Raw genomic sequence first — 27,221 nt, forward strand, 5'->3', positions numbered from 1 at the left:
GTAAAAAGGCCTAGTTCTTATCCTTCAAAAATTATGGTCAAAATTTTTTTTAAAAGTAGGTCAAACTCCAAGGTCAAGATCAAAATGTCACATTTCTTGATAACCAATAAAAATCTTTTTGCCTTTTCACAAGAATTGTATATGTAAAATATGAAAGTCCTTACTCATATTGTTCAAAAGTTATGACCAAGGTTAAAGTTTTTCCGTAAATCTCTAAGGTCAAGGTCAAAAGTATGAAGTATGAAAGTTCTCGTATCTACTGTTCAAAAGATACGGCCAAATTAAAAGTAACGAATTTTTATGTAAAAGTAAGTCAAACTCCAAGGTCAAGGTCAAAAGGTCAAATTTGGTGGTATCCAATGAAAGGTCTTTTCACAAGGAATATACATGTGAAATATGAAAGTCATAGCTCCACTAAATTAAAGTTATAGATAAGGTTAAGGGTTTTGCGGACAAACAGACAAGCAGAGAGACATACAAACATACTTCACATATGGAATCCTTGTGAAAAGACCCTTCATTGGATACCAAGAACTTTGACCTAGTGCTTTCACACTTTTCATATCTAATCCTTGTGACAAGACCTTTCATTTGAAATCAAGAATTATGACCCTTTGACCATGACCTTGTAGTTATACCTACTTTTAAAAATTGGTAACGTTGGCCATAACTTTTGAAGGGTTTGGGCTAAGGCTTCCATACTTCACATATGTTTTCTTTTTGACAAGACCTTTCATTGGATACCAATGACCTTGACCTTGGAGATTTCCGTACTTATCAAAAATCTTTAACTTTGGCCTACTTTCATATTTCACTATTGTATTTGTCTATTTTTGGACACCAATATATTAAATTTGCATAAAAGAAAGTTTAATCTTCGCTATGTTGCGAAACGGGGCCATCAGTGTTTCACAAACACATATTGTTCTTAGATGAACCTATTGAAGAGAAAAAAAATTCAATTCTATGTAAACCTTAGGGGGTCAGAGGTCATAACTTGACCGAATCACACGGCGAGATGATATATTGATTACATATATTTCTGTCTAGATCATGTCTGCTTTCCGAACTAAGTTTTAAGTGCTATAATAATTAGCCGAAAATCGCACTTTTTAACCCGAAATTCCTTTGAAGTTACGTGAAAGTGAACTAAAACAGGAGATATCACCGGTTTTGAATTCAAATATATTAAGAACTCGTAAATATAGTAATATTCTCAGTACGGATCATTGTCCTTACATTATAAACAAAGAATTTCTGAACTGCATCGACTGTGAATACCATTGTTAATATTCAAATGTTGGAGCGAGGCGAACTATCAAGACCAAAAAACTTCTAGGTCATTGCGCGTCAAAACAAAGCATTACGGCAGTCTATTCGTGTAATAAATGTGGTTTTACAGATACTCGGAATTCATTTTTCTCAAATGTAAAGATAAATGATAAACAACAATATTACAAAGTTCACTGTGAAATGAACTTAGTTGGTACTTGATCAAATCTACTGAGAAACCCTTCAGGCTTCACAGGCTTTGATCATGTAACGAACTAAATTCATTTCCCAGAGTCCTTTTTAACATCTTTTGAAAAGTACACTTGTATGTAAATTCCACCAAATGCAGGTGGTAGCGGTATAATACTCATGTAGAAGAAAAGTAGACGATGGAAAACTTATTTAAGTCGTCTCGTTTGTCAAAACATCCAAACATGAAACAGATGTAATTAACTCTGTGTTATCTTTTATATTAAGGGATAGAGTGAATAAGACTGGGAATAAGTACTGGTTATTGATAATACATCCTCGATATGCAAGTTGCTCAATGTCACTTTGAATGCTACATAAATTAAAGTTTTTTGAGGAAGATTTTGAAAAAAAGTCCGCTTCACATAGATAAAAACGGGTCGACTTTTTGGCAAAGTTGGTTCTGACGAATAATAAGCAAATATTTAATAAATCCGGTGACCATTCAAGCCCCCCCCCCCACCCCCAACGTCATTGATTCCATAAGCCATTATGCCATAATATGCAGACCTGAATTATGACAGTTGGGTATGGTGTTTAAAACGTTGCTTTATTCGATAATCTTGTGATGTATATTCAAAATCTTGTGATGTATATTCTTAAATCTTGTGATGTATATTTAAATCTTGTGATTTATATTTAAATCTTGTGGGTTATATATCAAAATCTTGTGATGTATGTTCAATATTCTGTGATGTATATTCAATATCTTGTGATGTATATTCAAAATCTTGTGATGTATATTCTGTAAACTTGTGATGTATGTTCAATATCTTGTGATGTATATTCAAAATCTTGTGATGTATATTCTATAATCTTGTGATGTATGTTCAATATCTTGCATTGATGTATTGATGTAAATTCGAAATCTTGTGATGTGCTACAATCTTGTTATGTATATTCAAAACCTTGTGATGTAAATTCAGTATCACAAGATATTGAACATGCATCACAAGATTTTGAATATACATCACAAGATTTTGAATATATACACTTTACATCACAAGATTTAGAATATACGTCAGAAGATTATCGAATAAAGCAACGTTTTACACGCCAAAGTCGGGTAGCTAATTTTATTTGCTATTTCTTTTTCAAGTAACAAATATTTACTATTGAGAAAAAACAACAACAACAAACAATAATAATAACCATGTATGAGTCTGAATAATATCTTATTCTCTAAACGAGGCTGAGTATAATTCTTAATTTCATGCAGTCATTTGTGCGATAGTACACCTTTGCCAAATATTTGAATTTAATACAAAATAAACACTATCCGCAACCCCTACTGGTCTAAAAAGGTGATTTTACGACAATAATTAGAAAAACACCGCTGATGTGGCGTCAACGACGTCAACGTTTTCGATTTTGTAAGCAATGCATGGCGCTGAAGAATGACGCATGACTCGCTTGTATTTTCGAGACGTCCATGGATATTATACTAAAAACTGATGACAGAGCATTCAAAGAAACATACTAGCAATCTAAACATTGCATTTTTTTTTACCGAAAAATCATAACATGTATGCGCCCATAATTCATCTGCATTGATGTATGTATTTATACTGTAATGAGGCAATTTTAAGGTATTGAGCTTTGAAAAAAATAATTAATTCCTAGACCATTTTTTTTTAATTTCACAATTTGGTGATTTTTTACTGTAATGAAATAGAATAATTATGATAAATTAAAATGTCTCTGAAATCATCCAATCGAATCATTTTATATTTAACCAATCAACGTTTATATTACAGCCAATCAGAGTTCCCAAATCATTTGTAATTAGAAAAGAAATAAATACAGACACCCATAATGTATTCGGTTACTTGGTGGTTACTCATCGCTTGAGTAACACCTCTTTGGCTACGTTCTTGGGCTGTGTCGGGAAACAGTAGAATTGTTCGTTAGACCACTCAGCTCAGGAATCTAGTTCCTTAATATCTAATGTCTCAGTGACTAGTTCCTGGTGACTTAATTTATATTGTATCTTAGTGACTTAATAAAGGTGTCTCGGTGACTTGTAGGGTGTATTTTAGGGTAGTTGCAGACTGTGTCGGGAAACAACAGAATTGTTCGTTATACCCCTCCACTGCAACTACAGAGATAGGTTTTATATTTGATTATTGATTTAATTGTGGTTGATTTTTTTCTTATTATTTGTTGTTGATGAGTTCATGTTTGTTTGTTTGCTAATCATTATCCAGATATCCAGGTAAAATATTTATAGTGAATTTGAGTCAGTTTAAAGTTTGTTTTGATTTTATATTATAAACGTGATTCTTAGGAAAGAAACCTAAATAAATCCAATTGGTAATTTTTTGTACTTTGTAAAAACGTTACATTACTATAAAGTTCACCTACTTGAATGAAAAAGAGATCAGAAGTACGTAAAATATGGATAAAATGCGATAATTTGGTGCTTATCCAACAAATACCCTTTGGATCCAATGGTTAAATTTGACAATATTTGAGATATACCCATAAGAAGTCGGAATGGTAAACATTCGATTTTTTAATATTAAAACAAAAAATATAACAATTAAGATAATTGAAATAAATTATTAAAAAATCCCTAGGGCAGAAATAATTAGACTCGGCCTCGTTAAGTCCAGTTTTAGCTTCTGTTGTGACCAAAATGGTTTTTAATTTTAACAGTACTGTTCAGGTTTATGTCCCTTGATAGACCATTACTTAAAAATTAATTTTTTTTCATTAGACTTTTGCGAGTCGACGGAAGACAACATGTTGCATACTTCTTCCCCAATAAAATTGAATGGGACGACAGCGAGCGTGCGTTTCACAAGTGACTATGGCTATTCTAACAGCGGATTTGTATTGGCCTTTTACATTGAAAGTAAGTTAATTTTCGATATACATTAATATTTAAAATATTACTAAAAGACATATTACAAACCCAGCCTTTTTATCAATTGTTACCTTGTTAAAAAAATTCCAGCTGTCTTTGAATTTGCTTAGTCATTTTAAACCAAATATAGTGGGTATGATTTTAGTGTTTTAGGAAAACTTCACAAAGCCTTCTGTACAGGTCATTAAAAATTAATAAAAAAGGATAGAACAATAATGATAACTATGTGTAAGGACTTTTTGAAGAAAGCTGTTGAATAAATGAATATTTCAGACCTAATAGGGGATATCAGATTAGTTTTAAACAGTTTCAATCAAATAAAAAATACTGTATACAGGGTTATTTTCGCCCCCCCCCCCTTGTTATTTTCGCCCATTTTGTTCTTGCAATCAATATCGCCCCGATTTAAATTCGCCCAGTCATAGTTCTGTTTAAGAAAGTATACTGTTTTCAATGATTTCCCCCGTTTTAAATTCGCTCAATCATGAAGAGGGCGAAAGGGCGAAAATTAAACGAGGGCGAAATTTTCTCTGTATACAGTAATCATCATACTCAGATATGCGACAAATTGTCCCCTATGGCCAAATTACAGAGCATAATATAATATTTACCTTTTCTGATCAAAATCTGTCCGTTGTCTGTTGTTTCGTTGAAAATTTTCACATTTTCATCTTTTTCTCAAGAACCACTGGGCCAATTTCAACCAAACTTGGCACAAAGTATCCTTGGGTAAAGGGAATTCAAGTTTGTTCAAATGAAGGGCCACGCCTTTATTCAAGGCGAGATAATTAAGAAATAATTAAGATTTAGTAGTATGTTTGAAAAATCTTCTCAAGAACCACTGTGCAAGGAAAAATGAAAAATGAAGCATCCTCAGGTAGTGTAGATTTAAATTTATCAACATCATGAACCCCGGAGTAAGGGCTGGGCCAAAATGGCCCGTAAAAGTTTACATAGAAAGATATAGGAAAATTCTTTAAAAATCTTCTACTCAAGAACCACTGTGCCAGGAAAGATCAAACTTGTAGAGCAGCATCCTCAGGTAGTGTAGATTCAAGTTTGTTCAAATCATGACCCCGGGGGTAGGGCGGGGCCACAATGGCCGATCAAAGTTTTACGTAGAAAAATATAGGGGAATTCTTTAAAATTCTTTTTTTTTCAAGAATAGCAAAGGCATGAATGATCATATATATGGAAGCATTCTCAGGTAGTGTAGATTCAAGTTTGTTCAAATCATGATCCCTGGGGTTAGGGCGTTGCCACAATATGGAATTTAAATTTTGCATAGAAATATGTAGAAAAATTCTTTAAAAATCTTTTCAAGAAAGGCAAAGCCATGATTAGTCATGTTCATATGGAAGCATTCTAAGGTAGTGTAGATGCAAGTTAGTTCAAGTCATGACCCTTTGGGGTAAGGCGGGGCCACAATGTAAGTTCAAATATAAAGGGCAATAAATCCACAGGTAGTCAAAGAAATATGCAAGCATCCTTAGATAATGTAGATTTAAGCTTGTTCAAATCATACCCTCTCCCCTTTAAGGACTGGTTGGGACCACTTTTGGGTTAAACTTTTTAAGTTTAAAATCAACTGATTTCTGCTTTTTTCCAAGCTACAGTGCTAAGGTGAGCAATGTGGCCCATGGATCTCTTGTGTTTAAAGTTATTGATGAATATGACAATTTTATTATAGGATCGAATTGTAGCATATGAAATAATGCATTGTCTCAGTATATATATATATAAAGCACATTTTACAACAACTCAAACTAATATAACTGCCCTAAGTGAAGAAATATTGATATAGAAAGCATAAAGAAATTCACTTTTACATGGATATCCACTTCCGCCCCAGCCCGGGGTTGAACTCTCGACCTTCTGAATCTGTCTCCTAGCAATGCAGGAACAGCGCGCTAGACCGCTCGGCTATCTAGGCAAGTCTAAAAACTTGCTTTCGATGTCGATGGAATTCTCGCGGCGCTGTCCTACACTACACGGTCATTGAGAATAGAAGTGAGATACAGTTATTTGGACATTAGTTTTAACAGAGGATTGTTACCAATACACGTTGTAATGAAATCAATTATTATTTATAAAGCACATTTTACAACATCTCTTAAACTAATATAACTGCCCTAAGTGAAGAAATATTGATATAGAAAACACAAAGAAATTCACTTTTACATGGATACCCACTTCCGCCCCAGCCCGGGGTTGAACTCTCGATCCATGTAAAAGTGAATTTCTTTGTGCTTTCTATATATATATATATATATATATATATATATATATATATATATATATATATATATATATATAATTCTAAAATTAGTCACTTGATGGGCTGTCTGGAGTTAACGAACAGTATTAAAAGCTAAAAAAAATTACAAATCGGACAGAGCAAACACGGACTTCTTAAACGTCAGGGAGGTAGGATCAGATGCCATAGAGGTGTGAACTTTTCGTGACGACTGGTCATGCATAAGCGCCGTGTCCTTCTAGTAATAATCGGGAAAAAAAACGTAGACAATTTGTAAATAATGGACTAACAAATCATATATGAAAACATCAGTTGTGTATTTTTACTTTTTATTCATTAGAGAAATCAACACCGTGTTTTTGTCAGCATGGAGGGACTTGCATTGATTCATCATGTGTATGTTCTCGTGGCTATAAAGGAAGCAGATGTGAGAACGGTAATAACATATCTCAGTTTTCTTAATGTTTTGTTTTAATCATCAGTCATTAGTAGCACCTCATTTTAAACTAAAGGTAAACAAAATGCACATAAAAGTTTTAAAACAAAGCCACCATTGTATTACTTCTCATTAATAAAACGTTGATTTGCACAAATTATTAGAGTCTTCCGTCTTCAGCGGAAGACCCTTCTATTATTTTTATGTTTTTTTTTTAATTTTCTTATCATTATTCTTTTTTTCCGCACAAATTTTGTGCAGACGATTTCTCAGGGATGGTTGGATTGATTTGCTTCAAATTTTCAGAGTTGTTGCTGGATTATTAGAAGTAAATACGGCTAAAGGATTTTTAGAGAAAACACTTCCGGTATAAAGTTATCGTTATTTTGTTAAAATTCAGAGGACACTCTTGTCTGTCACTGATCTCAAAAACGGCTTGAGCTAGAGCGCTGAAAATTTCAGTGATGATAGAGGACATGTTTCCATGTTGCTGTGAGTTTGGATATTTTCCGAAAGTACCTAGGGGTCGAAATTTTGGACACGAATCATGATTTTTGGAGACATTTTGCATAATATCTTTTAAAGTGTAATTATTTTGTTAAAAGATACAGAACAATATTTGTGCAGAATGACAAGATCTTTAAATTGATATCAGGAACAATACGCTGACTCATCACAATAAGGGCCGAGAAGGGCCAAAGTTATTTAATCGATAACTCTTTAACAGTCAGTATTTGTCATACATTACTGAAGCAAAAATGTTTATTTATACAATCTACAACTATGTATTATGATTTTTACGTCGTATGGTAAATAATTAGAGGCCACAAGGGACCAGAATGCTAAATCTTTACGCTTTTTATCTCAAAAGTGAGAAATATTTTGAAAAGTAATATTGAAAAAGATGTTCAAAATAATGTTCTGAACAATATGCAACCTTTCATTTTTCTCTAAACGTATCCATTAAGGAGTTGAAGGGTCGGCCCCTAAATATTTCTTACGCAAATAACTCGAAAACGAAAAAAGAATCTCTAAACACTTATTGAACAAAAAGTGTTTAAAAGCATGAAAACTTTAAGATGATTTGAAGAAAGAAAGAGCTGGCCCCTCATACATCGGTCCAAGAGGGTCAAAATTCGAATTTATGACTAATGTTCAATACTTTTTAAAAATATTTCGGGTGCAAAATCGTTTTTCTTAACAATAATTTAGTTCTAAAAGAAAATCTCAATCAAAATCTCATCACATCTCATCAAGAATCAGACTGAAGACCCACTCGTTGCTCGCAACGAGATCGTATCTAGTTAATATCATTATGTTGTGATGTATAAACATGTCCGAGAACTCATAAGATGATTAAAATAAAAAATCTGCATCTGAAACAAATTAAAATGAATACATTTTAATAATTACGTTTAAATCAAATTTTGAAAGTAGAAAGTAGCTCAAACGTACATGGTATCTGAATTATAAAGTACAAGTATTTTATTTTTAAAATAATCACTATGGTCTGGCAGAAAATACAATAGGTTCTTGTTAGTTTATGCTTTCTGAATTTCACGTCTTCTATCTGGATGAAGTCTTTAGAAATAAACAACAAATTTGTTAAGGTTAATTTTAGTCTGTATTGAACTAAGCATAGCGATTCTTGCAGGAATCGGCAGACCTTGCTCCGTGATCGTAAGGTCGTGAGTTCGAATCTCGGCCGAGAGTGACCTAAGTAGATTGAAATTGGGTAGAGCTTTTCCATCGCCATGTGCTTGGCGGTTGAGTTGAGACCTTAAAACCCAAGGCCCCGTGTCATGCCAGGCGTTGGCATGATAAAGATCCCTAACTGCTCAATGGCCATGAGGGCCTAGTAAATTTCAAAATTTCGAAGCCTAATACATTAGTAAACTATAATTAACTTTAGTTTACTTTAGTATTTTTGCTAAGTTTTCACCGGTAGATGGTGACGTCTTCATATGAGTGAAAAATGAAAGTAAACAGTAAACAGTGAATCAAAAGCTATAATCAATCAATCGTCAAATTATATTATCATGTAACATGTTATTATCTTCGTGGTTGAATGCTTTTCGTACAAAGCTAAAACCGACAAGACAATGAATTCAATTTTGCCATTGACAGTACAAAGTATTTTCAGCCCCGGGCACTTTTTAAGCATGGTTTTTGAACAAATTAAGGTCACATTCCTCTCGTAATGAAACTTAACAGTATCAAAGTAAAGTACGAGATATAACCCTTATATGAACTCGATATCTCATGTCAAAGTTACAAATTCTTTAAAATCATTACTGGTATCTTAGGTTTTCAAAGTCGATATTTTAAAGAGGATGTTAATAATAAATGGCATGATTTTACATCAATCTTTATGATTCTACCTAAAGTATTTACAAGTTACATTAATCCAGCTTTCCTGGATACTATTCAGTTGATATTTTCAAATTGACTTCTTAAAGATGCGTATTTTTCGAGGTACATTGCGCATTTATCATACTCGTCTTGATTTTGTCGAAATGTAGAGAGGAAAATGATAATGCTGCATAAAGCAATCATGCCAAAAGATAGGAAAATATTGTTTATCTTTTAAAATAGGAAATTGTTACTTTAAAACAGAAGATTCCTTTACATTTACTATCTGTCATGTTGCGAGGTTTCAGAAAGTAACTCTTAAAAAATGTCCATCTTTTTAACATAGAAAACCGTCGAACAAATGAGAAAACTATTATCATCTTGCGCTTTAGGGTCATGTTAATGCAGAGAAAATACAGAAGTTCACTAGTTACATTTTGGATATTTCATTCAAGTATATAAGTCACCATATGCCGTCGAAGGGGCCTTCAGAATAAGACCTACATTCAAAATTTAGGCAATTTAGTAGAGAAAGTTCTTTAACGTAATTTCAACTATTTTGAAAAGGGATCTTTGTGCGGTAAGTCTCATCCAAAAGACCCGTGTAAGCAACTCTTGCGCCGCGAGCTTAGCAAAGAAAAATCGGAGAGCGAATGCTCTTTAACTAGGGTACTGTGACAGGTTTTATAAGTGACAAGTTTTTTATGTAACGTTTAGAAATTCTGTACTTCAGAAGTAGCAAGTCAGTATTCCGTGAAGAAAATGAAGTATTGTTTGAATCGGAGATAGCAGATAACTCAAACTTTACTGTCCAATGGTCTCGCGATGGAGTTATTATAAGTGGTAATATGTCAAGACACTCAATTAATTCTTCTGCAAAGGCCAATGGCACATTTCTACATCAGCTGAGGATATCAAGTGTTTATGAAAGAGATGAAGGTAAATTAATAATTCAGTTTACGTTTTGAGAGACAAAAAAGAAGAAAATCAGTTTTAGAATTTTATGTAAAAACATTGAGGTACAATTTATTGATTTTCTATATAGGAAATTGGAGCATAATGGCCTCCAACGGGGTGACAATGGTGAACAGGAATATCATCATACGAGGTGAGAATAAAGAAAAGGAAAAGTTAGAAAATGTATTTATTGGCAAAGCTGTGTTTTCTTTCATTATGAAAAATGAAAAAAAAAACTTTGACAATTATAAAGATGATTTAGTCAAATGTACTTTTGGTGCCATACAATACTTCTATTTTCTGTTTTTTGACAAATAAATTCAACAGGGTGAAGTTGCATCTCTTTCTAAAAATACAATGAATTTTTGATTATATAAAGATCTCCTTCTCTATTGTTTTTGTTATCCGTGGTCTAATGTCACCTTTCATCTGGACATGACAAAGGACAGATACAGATATAACAGGGAATGCTTACTCCTCTTTTGTATCCTATCCTTCTTCTGATGTTTTCAGAGTTGCGTATTTAATGTTCTGATTAATTGTCTTTTGAACATAATAACTGTTCATTATCCTCATAATTTACCCTCTTAACTAAATATTTAATGAATTATAAAAGTTCTGTTTACCGATTGCGTAGAAGCCTAAAAAGCATATTTGCCAAGTGTTTAAAATATCCCCCCAAAATGTTAATCCCCTCTCCTTTTGAGGTTTGGATTAATGTTACCTTTTCAGCATTAAGGTCTTATTATTCTTCCTATGGATTTGAATTTATGATAACACCACTTTATGTATAATTTTTTAGTCCTTGTTGTTCAGATGTATGAGGAAGTATTTTTTATTGTAAAAAGAAAACATCATTGTACATTCTCAGAGACGGAGTTCATCAGTTCATCACAAATGATCCTAGGAATGCATGTTTGATTTATTTTTATATTTTGTGGAATAGCTGCATCACTAGTCAAAATATATTACGCACACTCAGTCCTAAAACGAGTGCTTTTTCTTTGAGGCATTGGCTCTTGATTCACATGTTGATCAATTATATAACTATCAAATACCCTATTTTAGCTACACGGATGCGATATCTGTTAAAGGCACATTCTTATAAAAGATATTTTGAAATTATGTAATTATAAAACATGATAACATTCGAAATATACAATGTACTATAATTGTAGCTTACACAGATATTCTTTATGTTTAGTTCTCCCAAAACTAGAGCTGCAGATGATACCACAGTACGAGCTTTCAATTGAAACCAAAGAAAACCTAACCCTTGAATGTGCTGTGGTGAACCATGCATCCCTGATTAATTTGACAGATGGAAGTCTTATCTGGTTCAAAGATGGGAAGCCTATATTGACAGGTTTTTTAGCTATTAACTTTTAAGAAATGAAAATGACAGAAATAAGTATTTAAAAAACTACAAAGAAGTTTTTTAAAAGTTAAAAATGAATAAAAGATTTACTAGTATTTCCATTTTTCTGAAATGTCTTATAATGTGCATGCCCATATTGTGTGCGATTAAAGGAAAATTTCGTAAACATCATATATTGCAATGACATTTTCTTCACTACTTGTTTTCTGTAGATTCTGGATTCAATATCAGTACAACAAAAAATTTGACAATTTTAAACAAGGCAATAGCAGAGGTCAATGATTCTGGAATTTACTCTTGTTCACATTCTACTTACCCTGACCCACTGAATGTTTCCATTTACGTAAACATCACAGAACCAGGTTTGTTTTTTATTATGAAAAAAAAAATTAAGTTATAAAAAATATTTTTATGATGTTGGCGTAATTAATTGCAAATTTTAAATTTTACAAAAGCAAATCTTTATTCTCTATTTTCCTAAAAGAACAACGTCGTTATTTTCAAATAGAATAGATATCAAAGATAAAGCTACAAGAAACAGCAACTGGATTTTGGATTGTGTACGAAATCAAATCAAATCTGTTCAAATTTAGAATATTTATAATGATTGACAATAAGAAATATTTGATTTTGATTAATTTACAGAATCTGTGGAGATACTTTTCTTCAGAATTAGTGATTCAATATCACGAGAGGGAAAATCAGTTTGGCTTGAAACAGAGATATATGATATAAGCGACCTAACTGTCCAGTGGTTTCATAATGGGAACTTGATAAATAACTCTTCAATGAGATATAAAATAAACTCATATTCAACCGGAAATGGTACATTACGCTATGTGATAAGCATACCAGATGTTCTACGACAGGATGAAGGTACCCAGTAGAATATTTCTTAAATGGGAAGGAAAGAATGCTGATTTAACTTTTCTGAAATGTAATGTTAATTTTTATATAAATGTTTTATTACTTATTCAGGAGATTGGAATATTACGGCATCAAATGGTAAAGCAACAGAGAGTTTGAGTGTTTACCTACGAGGTGAGAAAAAGAAAAAAATACGTTTGTCATGTCTAGGTCAAAGGTTTAATTTCTTACCTTTTTGAAAACCGAATACCATTGCTGGGTTTTCTTTCGCTTTGAACAGCGGTGGGATGCGGTGTGATGGATGTAGTGGTATGTGTAAAAAAATGAAAATTAAAAAAAAAAAATATTTAAACTAGATATTTACCTTTTCATGATAGCTCGGTAAGAATGAAATGTAAATTATATCGTACAATTGATACAACAATCTTGTTTGGAAGTATCCTTTGAATGATAAATTTCGTCCGATATTTATTTATTTATTGATTAAAAATATTTTTTGACGATTTTTTTCTTTTTAAAAGTACTTCCAAGGCTTGTGCTGCAGATGATGCCTCCAAATAATCTTTCAATTGAAAGTAAGGAATCAATCAACCTTTTGTGCGTTGTTACCAATCCTGAATCCTTATTTAATTTGTCTGGCGGTGGTTTATTCTGGCAGAAAGACGGCAAGAAAATATCACCTGGTACGTATTTATTTTTTGAAAAAAAAAATGAACTGGCATTTTTTTTTTTATTATTTGGAAATGTAAACTTGTTTTGAAATTAAAAAAAAACAGAAATTTAATTTTTTTTAAAAACTTGTTTATTTTTCAACATGTGTTTTAGAGTAGTAAGGTATAAATCATGTTATACTTTCTGCAAGGCAACTTAATGTTTGCAGATTCTGGATTCAATATAACGACAACAGACACGTCCACAACTTTGAATAAATTATCAGCAGAAGAAGGCGATACCGGAACCTACTCGTGTTCTCACTCTGCCTATCCCGACCCAATCAATGTTTCCTTATATATAAATGTCACAGAACCAAGTACGTCAGATATTTACATGTTTTTGAATGCATATACCTAAGGAGCAAGACTGAAACAATACTGTAGATTACTTATTTTTCGCGAGTACTTGTTATCGCGAAATGGCTTTTTAACGTAATGGCAAGAACAATAATTCACGAGTGGACGCTTAAATTAAAATTTTACATTGTTTTCAGGACCATACAAATAAACGCAAGTAGTATTATTCGGCGATTGGTGCCTCTCACGAAATTACGCGATAATTAATTCCTCGGGTATATTTAGAAATTAACAGTATCAATTTTTTTTGAATGATGGAGAAATATGCAATTTGTTGCTTTCCGACGTTGTATTCTTCATTAAAACGAATTTTAATTAAGATGAAGAATACGCGTATTTTAAAAATATACATTTGTCGTGATATTCATTTTATGTTCTTTACATAAAATTGAAAAAAAAAATACTTAGAATCAACACGTTCAAAATTCCTAAAAATTAAAATAACTTTTACTTACAGAGTCAGTAGAAATATTATCCTTCAAAAGTAGCAGTTCTGTATTACGGGAGGGAAAATCATTGAGATTTGAGTCGGAAATAGCGTTTGATCCTGCCCTCATTGTTCAGTGGTTTCACAATGGAAAATTAATTAACAACTCATCAAAATATACGATCACTTCCTCCATAACAAGTAATGGTACATCGGTCCATGTGCTTCAGATCTTCAATGTCTTGCTGCAAGATGAAGGTAACTTGTATAAAGAAGAATGTAAGAAAATTTTGAAACCACTTAAATTAATATATGTTAATATACTAAAGTAAACTTGTTTGCTTAGGTGAATGGAATATAACGGCATCGAATGGGAAGACAAGTGAAACAAAGAGTATCAGAATACAAGGTAATTACATTAAAGAGAAAGCAAGGGTGTCTATACACTTTATTATCGAACAAAATATGAATTTACTGTTTTAAAAGTACATAAGCTTATGAATTCAAAGTTTTGACAATTATATTTCGCATTTAGTTTTAGAAAAGCTGAAGCTACAGATGACACCACAGTACGATTTTTCGATTCAAAGGGGAGAAGGCATTGTTCTCGGATGTGTCGTCATCAATCCTGGATCCCTGCAAAATTTGATCGGTGGAAGTTTAATCTGGCAGAAAGATGGACAGAAAATCTTATCAGGTATGAACTTGAATATCTAAGAGTCATACGAGATTTAAGATCTCAAACATGTCAAAAGCTGTGTTACTTTCATCAAACCTATTGAGTACAAACCTCTGTTTCACTTGCTTGATACTTACCGTCAGTTAAATGGCGATCTAGTTTCTAAATTGGTACGAAATAAATTAAATCAACAACTTTAAAATGAAATCTCTTTAATTCTACCCCTGCTTGGTGCCTTGCTATACACTCTTTCAATAAATGATGTCCAAATTGAGTGAGAAACTATTAGGATTAATAATTTATCGATGGTGCGAGACTGTGAGTAGTATATAATGTATTCATGTATGTTTAAGTGTAGGGAATATATGTATTTATACATGGATCAAAAACAGATTTTAGAGAAAAAAATCTTTTCTAATAATTTATCAATATACTAGTAAGTCAAATTACTTTTCCCATACAACATGCGTACTATAAAATTGTGTTGGTCATCCAAATTTACAACTGAGTACTATGCAGAATTCCTATATGGTTCCTACGCCTTTAAGATGAAAAATTTTCCGCGAATGCGGAAAATATTGATAAACACTCGACAATTTTTTGTGTTCTTATTTCTACTTGTAGGAAATAATACAATATAATTTTGTATATTCTACATTTTTGGATATGCATAGATATTGATGGAATAACAGCTATTGAGAATCTAGATCAGGATTTGAAATACGCTTATTATGTAACGAAAAGATTTACACAGTTCGTTAAAATCCAATAGCAACAAATTTTATACGAATTCCCAAAAGCCCCCTAAAACCATAAATAAGGGTAAAATCAAATTAACATTAAATACAGTTCAAATTATTCAGATTGTTTTCCATTTCAGGATTCCATATCAATACAACGAATACAAGTACACAACTAAGGAAGTCATCATCAGAGATAGATGATTCTGGAAGTTATTCGTGCTCACACTCTGCCTATCCCGACCCAATTAATGTTTCCATTAATGTTAATGTTACTGAGCCAGGTAAATAAAAGAAAGGTGTCAAAGTTATTCTTACTATGTTAATGATAAATTTCTTAGTTCTATGTTATAAATTAGTAAGTTATAGTTATGGCGAACAATCGAGTTAAGTTTGAAAGATTAATTAACACCATTTTCTATTCACAGAGCCAATAGAAATACTGTCCCTGAAAATCAACAAGCCCTTATTGATTGAGGGTGAAGCAGCTTGGTTCGAATCTGAGATAATGAACAAATCTGGTCTGATTGTACAGTGGTCTCACAATGGAAATCTAATAACTGATGCTTTATCCCGATTTACTCTGACATCCTCTACTACAGCCAATAAGACATCGCTTTATGTTCTTAACATATCAAGCGTGGTCTTGCAGGACGAAGGTATCATCATTACTATGAATATATAAGATATGAAAAAACCAGAAAACTTGGCATAATTGATAAAAACTAAAAGAAAACATAACACCAATATTTTTTAAAAAACTATAAATATGTTACAAACAGGTGAATGGAATATAACAGCAACAAATGGGCTGTCGACAGCAAGCAGAGGTATAAAAGTGCAAGGTGAGAATACATATTTTTTGGTTTTTTTTCAGTTGTTTAAAGAAATTGCCTTTTAACAATGAAAATATTAAGTTCAATTTTTTAAAATTTTAATTTGATTATATTTGTTGTTTTGGAAGTGTATTTATTTGAATATTCTGTTTCATTTTTTAACATCTAATTGACAGCTTGAATTACTGGGAAAATAAAACTAGCTCTTTGAATGAAAGACAATTTTAAACTATCCTATGTGGTATTTTTTAAAATTATAAATCTATAAACTAAGAACTCGAAATATTGCTAGTAAAGGTTTAAATTATAGCCCTATGCACTATATAATAGAATTTATTTTATTTTTGAATAGTTTTCCCACGAATTTCGCTTAGTCTGACACCAAAAGATGATTTGTCGATTCAAACTGGAGAAGTTATCCAGCTACAGTGTGAAGCTTTATACACCGATACACCAGCTTACTCTACTGGCATAAAACTAAACTGGAAGAAAGATGGGAAAGATATTTCATCAGGTTCTAATGATTTCTCAGAAATAAACTCTTAAACTATTTTTTTAATGTGATCTTTTATGGAAACATTTCATTTCCATTTTATGTAACAATTACTATATCAATGACTTTATATTTGTAGATCCGAGCTTTAGTGTAAGTGAGGCAGGCACGACTACAACTTTATATAAGTCATCAGCAGAACTGACTGACTCTGGACGATATTCCTGCTCACATTCAGCTTATTCAAACCCCGAAGATGTTTCTGTGTATATAAATGTAACACTATCAGGTATGATAATTTCTTATCAAGTATAAGGACACTTTCCCCTTGGACAATATGTGTATATTAAGATTTGTGAACTTCACATGAACAAATGATGTAAACGCATAAGAATAAATGTCATTAAAAATTCTTTGGTTTCTTTGAACATAAATTTCCGAGTTTATTTTAACATCTACATCTTCTGGTTGTACTTTATACTTCTTTTGGCATTAAAGTATAGAAAACTAACTCTATTCTTGCACTTGAAAGCAGTCTTTTATATAACTATCAATATATTTTGTAATCTGTTATTTTAGATAAAGATAAACCATGTCCTTGCCAACATGGAGGGACTTGTATAAATTCTACATGCGTTTGTCCAGTTGGATATCAGGGCAGATATTGTGAGGATGGTTTGTATTATTTTTATTAACCATATCTCACATCTCAATTTTCTGCTGTTATTGTTTCAAAGGTAATGATTGAGAAAGTTTGACATGGAAATTTTTTAAGACTTACATGTAGCATATATAAGTTTTTAGAAGTTATAACTCTGTTTATGATATGCCTACAAAGAAAAATATAATAAAAAAAATTAAAATATAAAGTTGCTTTTTGAGTTTTTTTTTTTGTAATTACAAATTAAGATTTAAGATTTTATAGGTGAATCTAACTAAAAAAAACCAACAACTACAAATAAACAAATATGAATGAGAAAGTCTTTACTGAATGCATATTTTTTTTTCTAAATACAGAATATCTAGAAATCCTATCCTATAAGAGTAGCAACTCAGTAATACGTGAAGAAAAGTCAGTATGGTTCCAAGCAGAGATAGTTGGTCCTGTTGGTTTCAGTGTCCAATGGTCTCGTAATGGAGATTTAATAAGCAGTACAGCATCAAGATATGTGATGACGTCGTCCAAAACAGCAAATGGCAAAACGCTTCATGTCCTAACTATTACAAATGTTTTACAAAGGGATGAAGGTAAATTTAAACGATATCTTAATAAAACATAGTATATAGACAATTTTTAAAAAATAAATTGCTAAATGGATTATTCTATCTTACTCATAGGATATTGGACAGTGGAAGCATTAACAAGTTCGAAAACTGAAGCCAGGAATTTAACAGTAAAAGGTACATAAGGCATAGGTGGAAAAGATATTCAAGACAGCATTTTTTCCTTCTAAAATTTGTATGCGTGAAAATTAAAAAAACTTTTAAAAGTAAGATTTTAATATGAAGGCCTGTCTTCTTTCTAGGTTTGACATATAATGTTGGTTGTACACTTTAGTTGTTAGCTGGTTCTTATCGTCTACAGTCAGCAGAACATCCAAATATGAATCAAATGTGGCATACTTTTCAACTTTTATTTCAAGTTAACTTAGATATAGGTATCAAGTTGACACATGAATAGGTGTATCCATTATTTAAAAAAATGCCATTGACATATCTAAATGTTGAGTTGAAGGGCACAAGAAGTGTTTTACTCTTCTCTTGTAGAAGTATTTTGAATAAATTTTGCTTCAGGTGAATATACAAACAGGTCAGCTAGTGAAGGAGAGAATAATTAGTGGTTAATAGATTTTGTAATGTAAATACTCCAACTAAATTAGTGGTTAACAGATTTTGTAATGTAAATACTCCAACTAAATTAGTGGTTAACAGATTTTGTAATGTAAATACCCCAAGATTTATCTATTCTGATTTTAAGTACTTCCAAGACTTTTGCTGCAGTTGACATGCAATGTTCGTTGTACAAATTAGATTTTAATATGAAGGCCCTGTCTCCTTTCTTGGTTTGACATGCAATGTTGGTTGCAAACTTTAGTTGTTAGCTTGTTCTTATCTTCTACATTCAGCAAAACATCCAAATATGAATCAAATGTGGCACACTTTTCACCTTTTATTTCAAGTTAACTTAGATATAGGTATCAAGTTGATACCTGAATAGGAGTATCAATAATAAAAAAAAATACCATTGACAGGTCTAAAAGTCGAGCTGAAGGGCACAGGAAGTGTTTTACTCTTCTCTTGTAGAAGTATTTTGAATAAATTTTGCTTCAGATGAATATACAAACAGGTCAGCTAGTGAAGGAGAGAATAATTAGTGGTTAACAGATTTTCTAATGTAAATACTCCAACTACATTAGTGGTTAACAGATTTTGTAATGTAAAAACTCCAAGAGTTATTTATTCTGATTTTTAGTACTTCCAAGACTTTTGCTGCAGTTGGCACCACAATATGATTTCTCAATTAAAACTGGAGAGAGTATAAATCTTCGATGTGTTGTCATAAATCCTAAATCCCTGACTGGTTTATCAGATGGAAATTTAGTCTGGAAGAAAGATGGCGTTTATATATTATCGGGTAGGAAAAAATCCTTAGCCTTTGAGTTTAATTTTTCTTTTCATTTTACAAAATTGCAAATACTGTGACATACATGTATCTAAGAACTCTTTGATATATATTATCTTAGATTTTGGATTCAACATAAGCACAACAAACGTATCTTCTACATTGGAGAAAGAATTGGCGTATCTTGGTGATGCAGGACGCTTTTCGTGTTCCCACTCTACCTATCCAGATCCAGTATCTGTTTCTATAGCTATTTCCGTCACAAAACCAGGTATGCAATACATTTTCTGGTTTCACAAAAATCTAATAATTAAATATGTGTTTTATCCGTAAAGAAATATTTTATATTTTATATAAAAAGCTAGCTAAAGGACGCTATAAAACCGTCTATGGAAATTGAATTTTTTTTGAAAGTCTGTTTTGATTCATTTCAATAAACAGAACAAATCAGATGTGCAGATGACAAGATTGAAAAGATAATGTGGAAATCTACGATTGCTGGAACAACTAAAAAGGAGTCATGTCCTGAAAACCAGAAAGGTATAATTAAAATAATTGAAAGTCAAAAACCAAATTTTGTTTTTTTTAGGAACTTTTGCCATTCACAAGTCCATGCATAAGGAATTATTATTATCAAAACAATAAGTAGTCGAACGAGAACGAAAGAATAAATAATTCTTACTGCTGTATATATTTCTACTGAACGTAATGCCAATTGTTAGCCATTTCTTCAAAATGAAACGAGAGATTATTGTTGTGTTCTATTTCATAGGAACTGCGACCAGATATTGTAATTTTCAAGGTTTTTGGGAATCCCCCGATCTCATCAACTGTACTGATGTCTCTTTGGTAAATGCCAATGAAGAGGTGAGAATCTAATGGATATGGAAATCAATTTATATGATATTATGAATGATTTAAGAAAAGTTTTCCTCTTCATCAAACTAAATCTAATTCTATTTTATGAAGAATTTTTAAATTTTCAAAAGACATTTTCTTTCAATCAAGATGCATGAAGCAAATAAAATTAAACATAACATTTTTTTTATTCATTTGGTATGAAAAATGTGGGTAAAAACAAAAATATTAATACAAAATCTGTATTCAAATTTGTTAAATTAAATGACCAAGCTGTCTTTCAATGAGGATACTAATTTATTAAAAAATAAAAAAAATAATGACATCATTCAATTATGTTCAAATCATAATCCTCGGAAAGAATTGGGCCTACTATGCAGTAAATAAATTTTCAAATGCAGAAAAATATTACCTTAATGATAAACATGAGTCCTAGCAATATTTCTTTTTGTTTTAAATAATTGCATCAATTTCATTTTTCATATCCCCAGTTGGATAGTATAATTGCTGATGGCACAACTAAGAATGTAGATGAGGCTGTGAACAACACGTTAGTGAAGATGAAGAATCTGACGTCACAAAGAAGTGAACTGAGTGCCGGGGATATTAGCTCCTCTCTTGACATCCTAGAAAAGATTGTCAACGTCACAAATATGACGAGTGCCAACGTAGAGAAGGAGGTAAAAAAGCTTTATACACAAGGATATGGAGATAACGAACAGTATTCAATCTCAAAGTCCATTAAACAATGCAAAAATGAAGCAGAGCAAACACGGGCCTCCAACACATCAGAGGTGGGATCAGGTGCCATCGAGGACTGAGCATCCCCTGCTGACCGGTCACACTCGCCGTTTGCTCCTTATCAAGATAAGGAAATTACGAAAAAATCCGTTGTCAATTCAGTGTGTAAATAATCAACTAACAATTAGTATGAAAAACATCAGTCAGCATTTGACTCAATGATAAGTTGTATTTGCTCACAACTTACATCATACATTACAATTTTGTTAAGTGTATATTATAATTAAAGTTGTCTTCATTCCATGGAAATGCTTGCGTTACGTTCTTAATTGTTTTAAAAATATTGATCTTTTTATATTTTATATTTTACAATTTCCTCCATTAAGTGGCTCAATCTTAGCTTTGGGCGAAATTTGAACAGTAAATAAAAAAAATAATACATACTTACTACACAATTCATAAACAGAGATCAAAGGCTTTATAGAACACCCACTTTAATTCAGTGTAAGAAAAAGGTTTATATTTGCAGCATGAAAAAAATCCTCATCGAAAACGAATTTCCAGAAAGCAATACGCAAGTCTTGGCTTTAAGTGAACCTTCAAGTATATTTAATAAATATATAAATTTCATATAAAATTTTCCAGGCCTTCTTTGCGGTTGTCGACAATGTTTTGTCAACAAACAATTCCAAATCTTGGACTGCTGTCAGCGACAAGGTAGTGAATGAAAAATTTTTCTCTCATTTGTAAAATTCAAAAATCACATTCTCATTTTTTTAAATAAGAAAAATAGTAGAACATACAGTAAGAAGAAAAAAAAACTAAATGGAAAGGAGACATTACCGTTAAAACTTTCATTACATTTTTTGTCTACCAGCTAAACTGTATTTTTAATCTGAAAACCCTTACAGACTGAAAAGGATGCTAGCTCCCTTTTAAAGAATATGGACCGAATGAGTGAAGTTGTTTTAAAGAAGGAAAACATAACAACCTCAAAATTCAAAGGGAAAAATTTTGGTAATTTTTAAGCAATTATATAAGTAAATTCTCTCGGCAAACAATATATGTTTATTAATCTGATTACATGGTAAGATTTTAATGTCTTCTTTTAGAGGTGTCTGTTGATAAAACAAAGGTAGATGAAAAAGGAATTGTCTTTCCTGAAAAAACTGAGAAAACACCAAATGATACTACTACTGATACGGAAGAATATTCCACATTTCTTGAATTGCCGAAGCAAACAAATAAAATTGAAAAACGTAAGTCAATAAAGTTCTGTTGTTTTTTTTTAAAGTTTATCAAAGAAATGAGTGATTCTACTCTATGAGTATAATCAGTATGTTTTATACTGCCTTTCCTCTCAATTTAAGTCTGTAATTTATGTAACACGATTTTTAAAATACATTTATAAATGTTGGATTTAATGAAACTCGACAATTAATTTTTGGCATATCTTCTTTCAGCAATTACATATGTGGCTGTTATATACAAGACGATATCTGACATTTTACCCACAGATTCAGGTTCACGAACGTAAATATTGCAATTCATTTCTTCTTTGATACATATAGTATATTGAATATCTTAAGTTTTTCTTCAGCTTTATGGGTTGTTGCCTACAAAGTACTGAATTATGATAAACATAAGCCATGTTAATTCTTTTTTGCAATTTAAAATTGTCTATTCCATAATTCATTGGACAATTAAATAAATCGGTTTTGCCTTTTCTGGAAATAAAATCACAACCGCGAGGGAAAATGTATATACTGGGAAATCACAAATTTTTGTGGGGGTTTAATTCTCCTTGTTTTCGAGATATGACGAGACCCATGAATTCATGTCCACCACGAAATGTAAAATGTTAATACATAAGTGCTCATTAAATTTTGATCCACGAAATCAAATCCCCGAGAACTAAGAGATTTTCCTCAAACCACGAAAATCTGACCCCACGACAATATGTGATTTGACAGTATAATAAACATAATTTGCAGAGGGTCACATAAAACAAAGAAATATCTTAAAAAAAATAAACTTTTAAAAAAGAACCAATAATATTTTGAAGACTAGGTAACGGAGGTCTGATACTTAGAACACCGCTTATAGGTATGTCCTTATATATGTACCACAGCTGTATGTATTAGGTCAAGGTCACCCAACTAAGAAGTTAAATATTCTCTTGACAAATACACTGAATGTATTCATAGTTTAGCGTTTTCAATATTTAGCGCAATCGCAGTGTATTGAGTTGTTATCATGAATACGCGAGTTTCGAGATTGTAACTCTCCTACGATAGAGGCGCAAAAAGTATCCAACTTGCATAAATAAATGAACGATATTTATGGCTTTTAAAATTTATTAAATGTTATAGAAAGATTAAAATGTTAAGCAGTGATGCATTTGATGATTTTATCAAGCCAAACTATGCATATTTACAAATCTACTTTCAATTATAGGGTACTTGAAAACGAAAGAAACGTCGTAGTCTATACATTAAAATAATAACTGATTTTCTTGATTGAACAAACATTTCTAAAAAGTTAGTGGGTTTTTTAAGTTATAATTAGGAAAAGAATATGTCTTTTAGATTGCCGACGTGCAATGATGATGCATTTATACCGTTTTTTAAGAGGTCCATATCTCTTCCCTCGTCTGAAAAGTCTCACATCAACTGATATTTTCTTTTTTGTTACGATTTTTTTTTGTTTTAAAAAATGATGCTTTTATATTAATTCGGTTATTCTTGAGTTATAGAGTGCATCCTGACAATCATTTAGCTCTGATAAACCAGTATATCGATGATGCAATGCAACCAGTTTATAAATATCTGTCCCACCTGTCTGTTTACGCGGCAACGAAACTCCCCTCCTCAACGAAAGAGCGCACCAAGGGAGATAATCTCGAAACTTGCGTATTAGTGCTACACAAAACCGTGCCGTAATTGAATAAATAATTTCTTACCGATATTTGTAAACTAGCTCATTCTTGTCCGTGTTAAGGTGCTAACATATGAAGTCCACTTTTTAAGTATACATGGCGTATTCAAATGCTTTGATTCTTGGTAATTTTTAGTGATTTATTCATACTCAGCAAAACCATTCCTCTCTGCATGAGATGTAACAACCTCTATCCGTTAAAGTATAAAACAAATTAACCTGGTATTCTTTCTAGAGAAGAAAATTCAAACGAAGTGAAGGAAGGTAAAGAGAAGAAAAAGAAAGAATTCGTTAACTCTGAAATCCTGTCGCTAACTACTCAGACAGATCTGGGCATTCTATCCCCGCCTCTTAATCTGGCCTTCCAGCACAAACATGAGGTGAGATTTTTCTGGTCCATCGTATTTCAGAATTTTTGAAGGGCAGCTATGTGCAAAATTACAATGATATTCGTTTTTTTTATCTGAATATTTCAATTTACATTTATTTTGCATATTTCAGTATTTGAAAAGCATGCATAATTTTGTTACTTATCTAAATCAAATAAAAAATGGAATAGGCAGGCAACTTGATATAAACGTAATTTAATTTCATTAAATTCTGTTTCAAACAGTCTTTGGCTAATACAGAGTACATTGCGTTAAAGAGGATTTTTTCTTTGTCATTTACCTTGAATATTCCACTTTCCGCTGGAAAGCTCTCTGAAAATTCAAACATGTTTTAATTACTTTTATTGCTTATATGTGTTAAAGTCATATGGCTATACTTATTTTAGTTTCAAATGTGAACTTATATAAAGAAAATAAAGCTTCTGCTGTAATTGTCAAATCTAAAGACTTTGGTATGATCTGCAAAAAAAGAAAACTTGATTTGTGTGTAGTAGAATCTTTCTTAAATAATGCATTTCTACTGTATTTTGGATTATTCATCTGACTAGAACGAAAGTGCTGACCTTCAAGCAGTTTGTGTGTCATGGGACTTCATCACAAAGTAAGTCTTTGAGTTTTCTTAACTATAGATAACACAAACTTCTAGAATGGTTGTCCCTAAATTGTCTTTTACCCAAGGAAAATGAATGTTTAAACATAAGCTTTTCGCCAGCAAATATTTTTTAAGATATAGTTTTGCTTTTTTGTTTGTCTTTGCAAAATACATTAACTAAACATATATATTTATTTGATCCTTGCTGATAATTAGATTTATTTTCAAAAAGTAAATGGTCCGAAGAAGGATGCAAAGTAAATTCTACTAATAACAAGAGGACAGTTTGCCAGTGTAACCATCTGACTAATTTTGCCATCCTGATGAGACCTTACACGCCTGTAAGAATATAAATAATTAAATTTATCAAAAAGGTGCTTTTGGGTCTAGGTAAAGTCATACAAAGTATTTAAAAGTAGTTTCCGAAAATTTCATGAATTTAAGTGCGAAAATCAAATATGTGTACATGTATCTATTGCTGTAATTAACATTCTGAATTGATCGACTTATCATGTATTGTGTCTTTGAAGGCATACCCTTAATAACCTTGTGTTTTTGCATACATGTACATAACATTACAAAACAGAGGCATCTATTCTATAATTCATTTTCTGAAAGACTAGATCATAACAATAATCAATATTGTTGATGCCTTTATATCATTAACTTATATGTCAAAGGCGTGCTTTGTTCTTAAAGTGTTTTACGTAGATCGAGTATCATCTAAAGGTAGGGGGCATAAACTCCAAGTCCAGGTAAACATGTCAAATATTTTTCATATTTTGCTGACAATAGGCAGTTGGGGCCAATTAACAACTTCATTGTCAAGTGAATATTTCTTAAATTCTATTGTCGTTGGCAAATATAAAAGTTACCATTACGTCTTTTTGTACACACAACGGAAAATTCCTTTTATCTGATTAATACACGAAGTTCACAACAAATGTTACAAGTTTAACCCCCTCCCCTCCCCCAATTTTGATTACACTTGAAAATTATGAGATGAATCATTTAATTAATATTAAATTAAACAAACGTCATATATGTTCAGTAAGTGCATAGTCGGTTTCATAAGATTGGATCTAAATTTTATTTTGGTACCAATACTCCATGGGCAAAAAATTGTGGACATTAGATTTCCTTGGTAATTTATGCACTTCAGAATATTTAGTTATGTATGAAACGTTACGCGCGATGTTGGTGCCAGTCTACAATTTTAGAATCTGACCTGTTACACTTAAAAAAAAAAATACTCGCAATATGGATGAATTTAGTATGAATGGATATAGATTTTCAACAGAACTTCCCGTTTCTAGTAAGAAAATAACATTTAAATAGTTATTATGCAAAAAGTAGAATTTTGAAACGGATATATAAAAGGTATTTTAAGCGTGTAACGCGTTACATTTTTTTTTAGCAGGGATCATGCATTTTTCGAGTGTCGATCGTTCAAAAGTGAATCTAGAATTTTCATTTTCCTCACAAAACAATAGCAATCCATATCGTTTTTGAATTCATTAAAGATTGTGCATTAAAAGTTTGCAAGAAATAGAAAACGATAGTTTTGACAGATAAAGAATCTGTACATTACGCTTTTAATTAAAAACGTGCATATGAATATTAACAATAAATTTACTCATTTACAAGAAAGTTTAAATAGAAACAAATTACATCAAAATAATGTGCTTTTCCTATAGATTTGAAATATTTAATTGATTTATATATCAAACTGCATGCCTTGGAGCTAGTAATTGAACTACAAGTTCAACAGAAATGTCCAGCGTCTAAAATGTCGTGCAAAAATAAGACAATGCCTTTTTCGATTGGCAAATTCTATTGTTTTCCCAACGAATACAAAAAAGTTCATAATGTGCTACTCTCAATGGTCAAATTAAATGTCAGATTAATAAATTTACTCCACTCATTAATATTTAACGCAACATTTAGGAGGTTCAACATATTTGTCCAGTCGACGTTATTGACGTGTAAAATTCAATCTGCTTCAAGGTGATACATAAAAATGCGTTTAAGACTGCTTCGAGTAATTAATGAAATTTATTGATATATACAAACCCAAAGCCCCATATATGTTTATTAGTTTTAATTATAAGTTGCCTACGACTTTTCAAACTCGTATATAAAGTACAAAGAGATAGCGATGGGGTACTAGTCAAGCAAGTAACACTATAAGAAGCATTA

General features: G+C 31.6%; 1 protein-coding gene across 11 annotated transcripts in view; it reads left to right on the forward strand.

Moving 5' to 3' along the window:
• The window catches only part of LOC134251852 (hemicentin-1-like), a 73,790-nt gene extending 48,408 nt beyond the window's left edge, over positions 1 to 25,382 (forward strand). For 4 of the 11 annotated variants that reach the window (XM_062734273.1, XM_062734275.1, XM_062734280.1 and 1 more), the window contains 25 exons: positions 13,159 to 13,320; positions 13,518 to 13,667; positions 14,165 to 14,392; positions 14,481 to 14,543; positions 14,670 to 14,831; positions 15,694 to 15,837; positions 15,982 to 16,212; positions 16,336 to 16,398; positions 16,742 to 16,903; positions 17,022 to 17,171; positions 17,462 to 17,557; positions 17,900 to 18,130; positions 18,221 to 18,283; positions 19,356 to 19,517; positions 19,627 to 19,776; positions 19,947 to 20,045; positions 20,278 to 20,372; positions 20,855 to 21,043; positions 21,750 to 21,821; positions 22,016 to 22,121; positions 22,217 to 22,363; positions 22,568 to 22,637; positions 24,277 to 24,421; positions 24,979 to 25,031; positions 25,255 to 25,382. In XM_062734273.1, coding sequence (XP_062590257.1) covers positions 13,159 to 13,320; positions 13,518 to 13,667; positions 14,165 to 14,392; positions 14,481 to 14,543; positions 14,670 to 14,831; positions 15,694 to 15,837; positions 15,982 to 16,212; positions 16,336 to 16,398; positions 16,742 to 16,903; positions 17,022 to 17,171; positions 17,462 to 17,557; positions 17,900 to 18,130; positions 18,221 to 18,283; positions 19,356 to 19,517; positions 19,627 to 19,776; positions 19,947 to 20,045; positions 20,278 to 20,372; positions 20,855 to 21,043; positions 21,750 to 21,821; positions 22,016 to 22,121; positions 22,217 to 22,363; positions 22,568 to 22,637; positions 24,277 to 24,421; positions 24,979 to 25,031; positions 25,255 to 25,375 — 3,314 coding nt within the window. In that variant the 3' untranslated portion in view covers positions 25,376 to 25,382. Of the gene's footprint in view, positions 1 to 10,480; positions 10,544 to 11,596; positions 11,759 to 11,982; positions 12,133 to 12,415; positions 12,647 to 12,748; positions 12,812 to 13,158; positions 13,321 to 13,517; positions 13,668 to 14,164; positions 14,393 to 14,480; positions 14,544 to 14,669; positions 14,832 to 15,693; positions 15,838 to 15,981; positions 16,213 to 16,335; positions 16,399 to 16,741; positions 16,904 to 17,021; positions 17,172 to 17,461; positions 17,558 to 17,899; positions 18,131 to 18,220; positions 18,284 to 19,355; positions 19,518 to 19,626; positions 19,777 to 19,946; positions 20,046 to 20,277; positions 20,373 to 20,854; positions 21,044 to 21,749; positions 21,822 to 22,015; positions 22,122 to 22,216; positions 22,364 to 22,567; positions 22,638 to 24,276; positions 24,422 to 24,978; positions 25,032 to 25,254 lie in introns of all 11 variants that reach the window. The other 7 variants (XM_062734274.1, XM_062734279.1, XM_062734278.1 and 4 more) reach the window with 6 other exon arrangements.
• Positions 25,383 to 27,221: the final 1,839 nt, after the last annotated feature.

Source organism: Saccostrea cucullata, unplaced genomic scaffold (genome assembly GCF_032062105.1).
Source record: "Saccostrea cucullata isolate Sc308-1 unplaced genomic scaffold, CSIRO_AGI_Scuc_v1 ctg1486, whole genome shotgun sequence".
Lineage (NCBI taxonomy): Eukaryota > Metazoa > Mollusca > Bivalvia > Ostreida > Ostreidae > Saccostrea > Saccostrea cuccullata.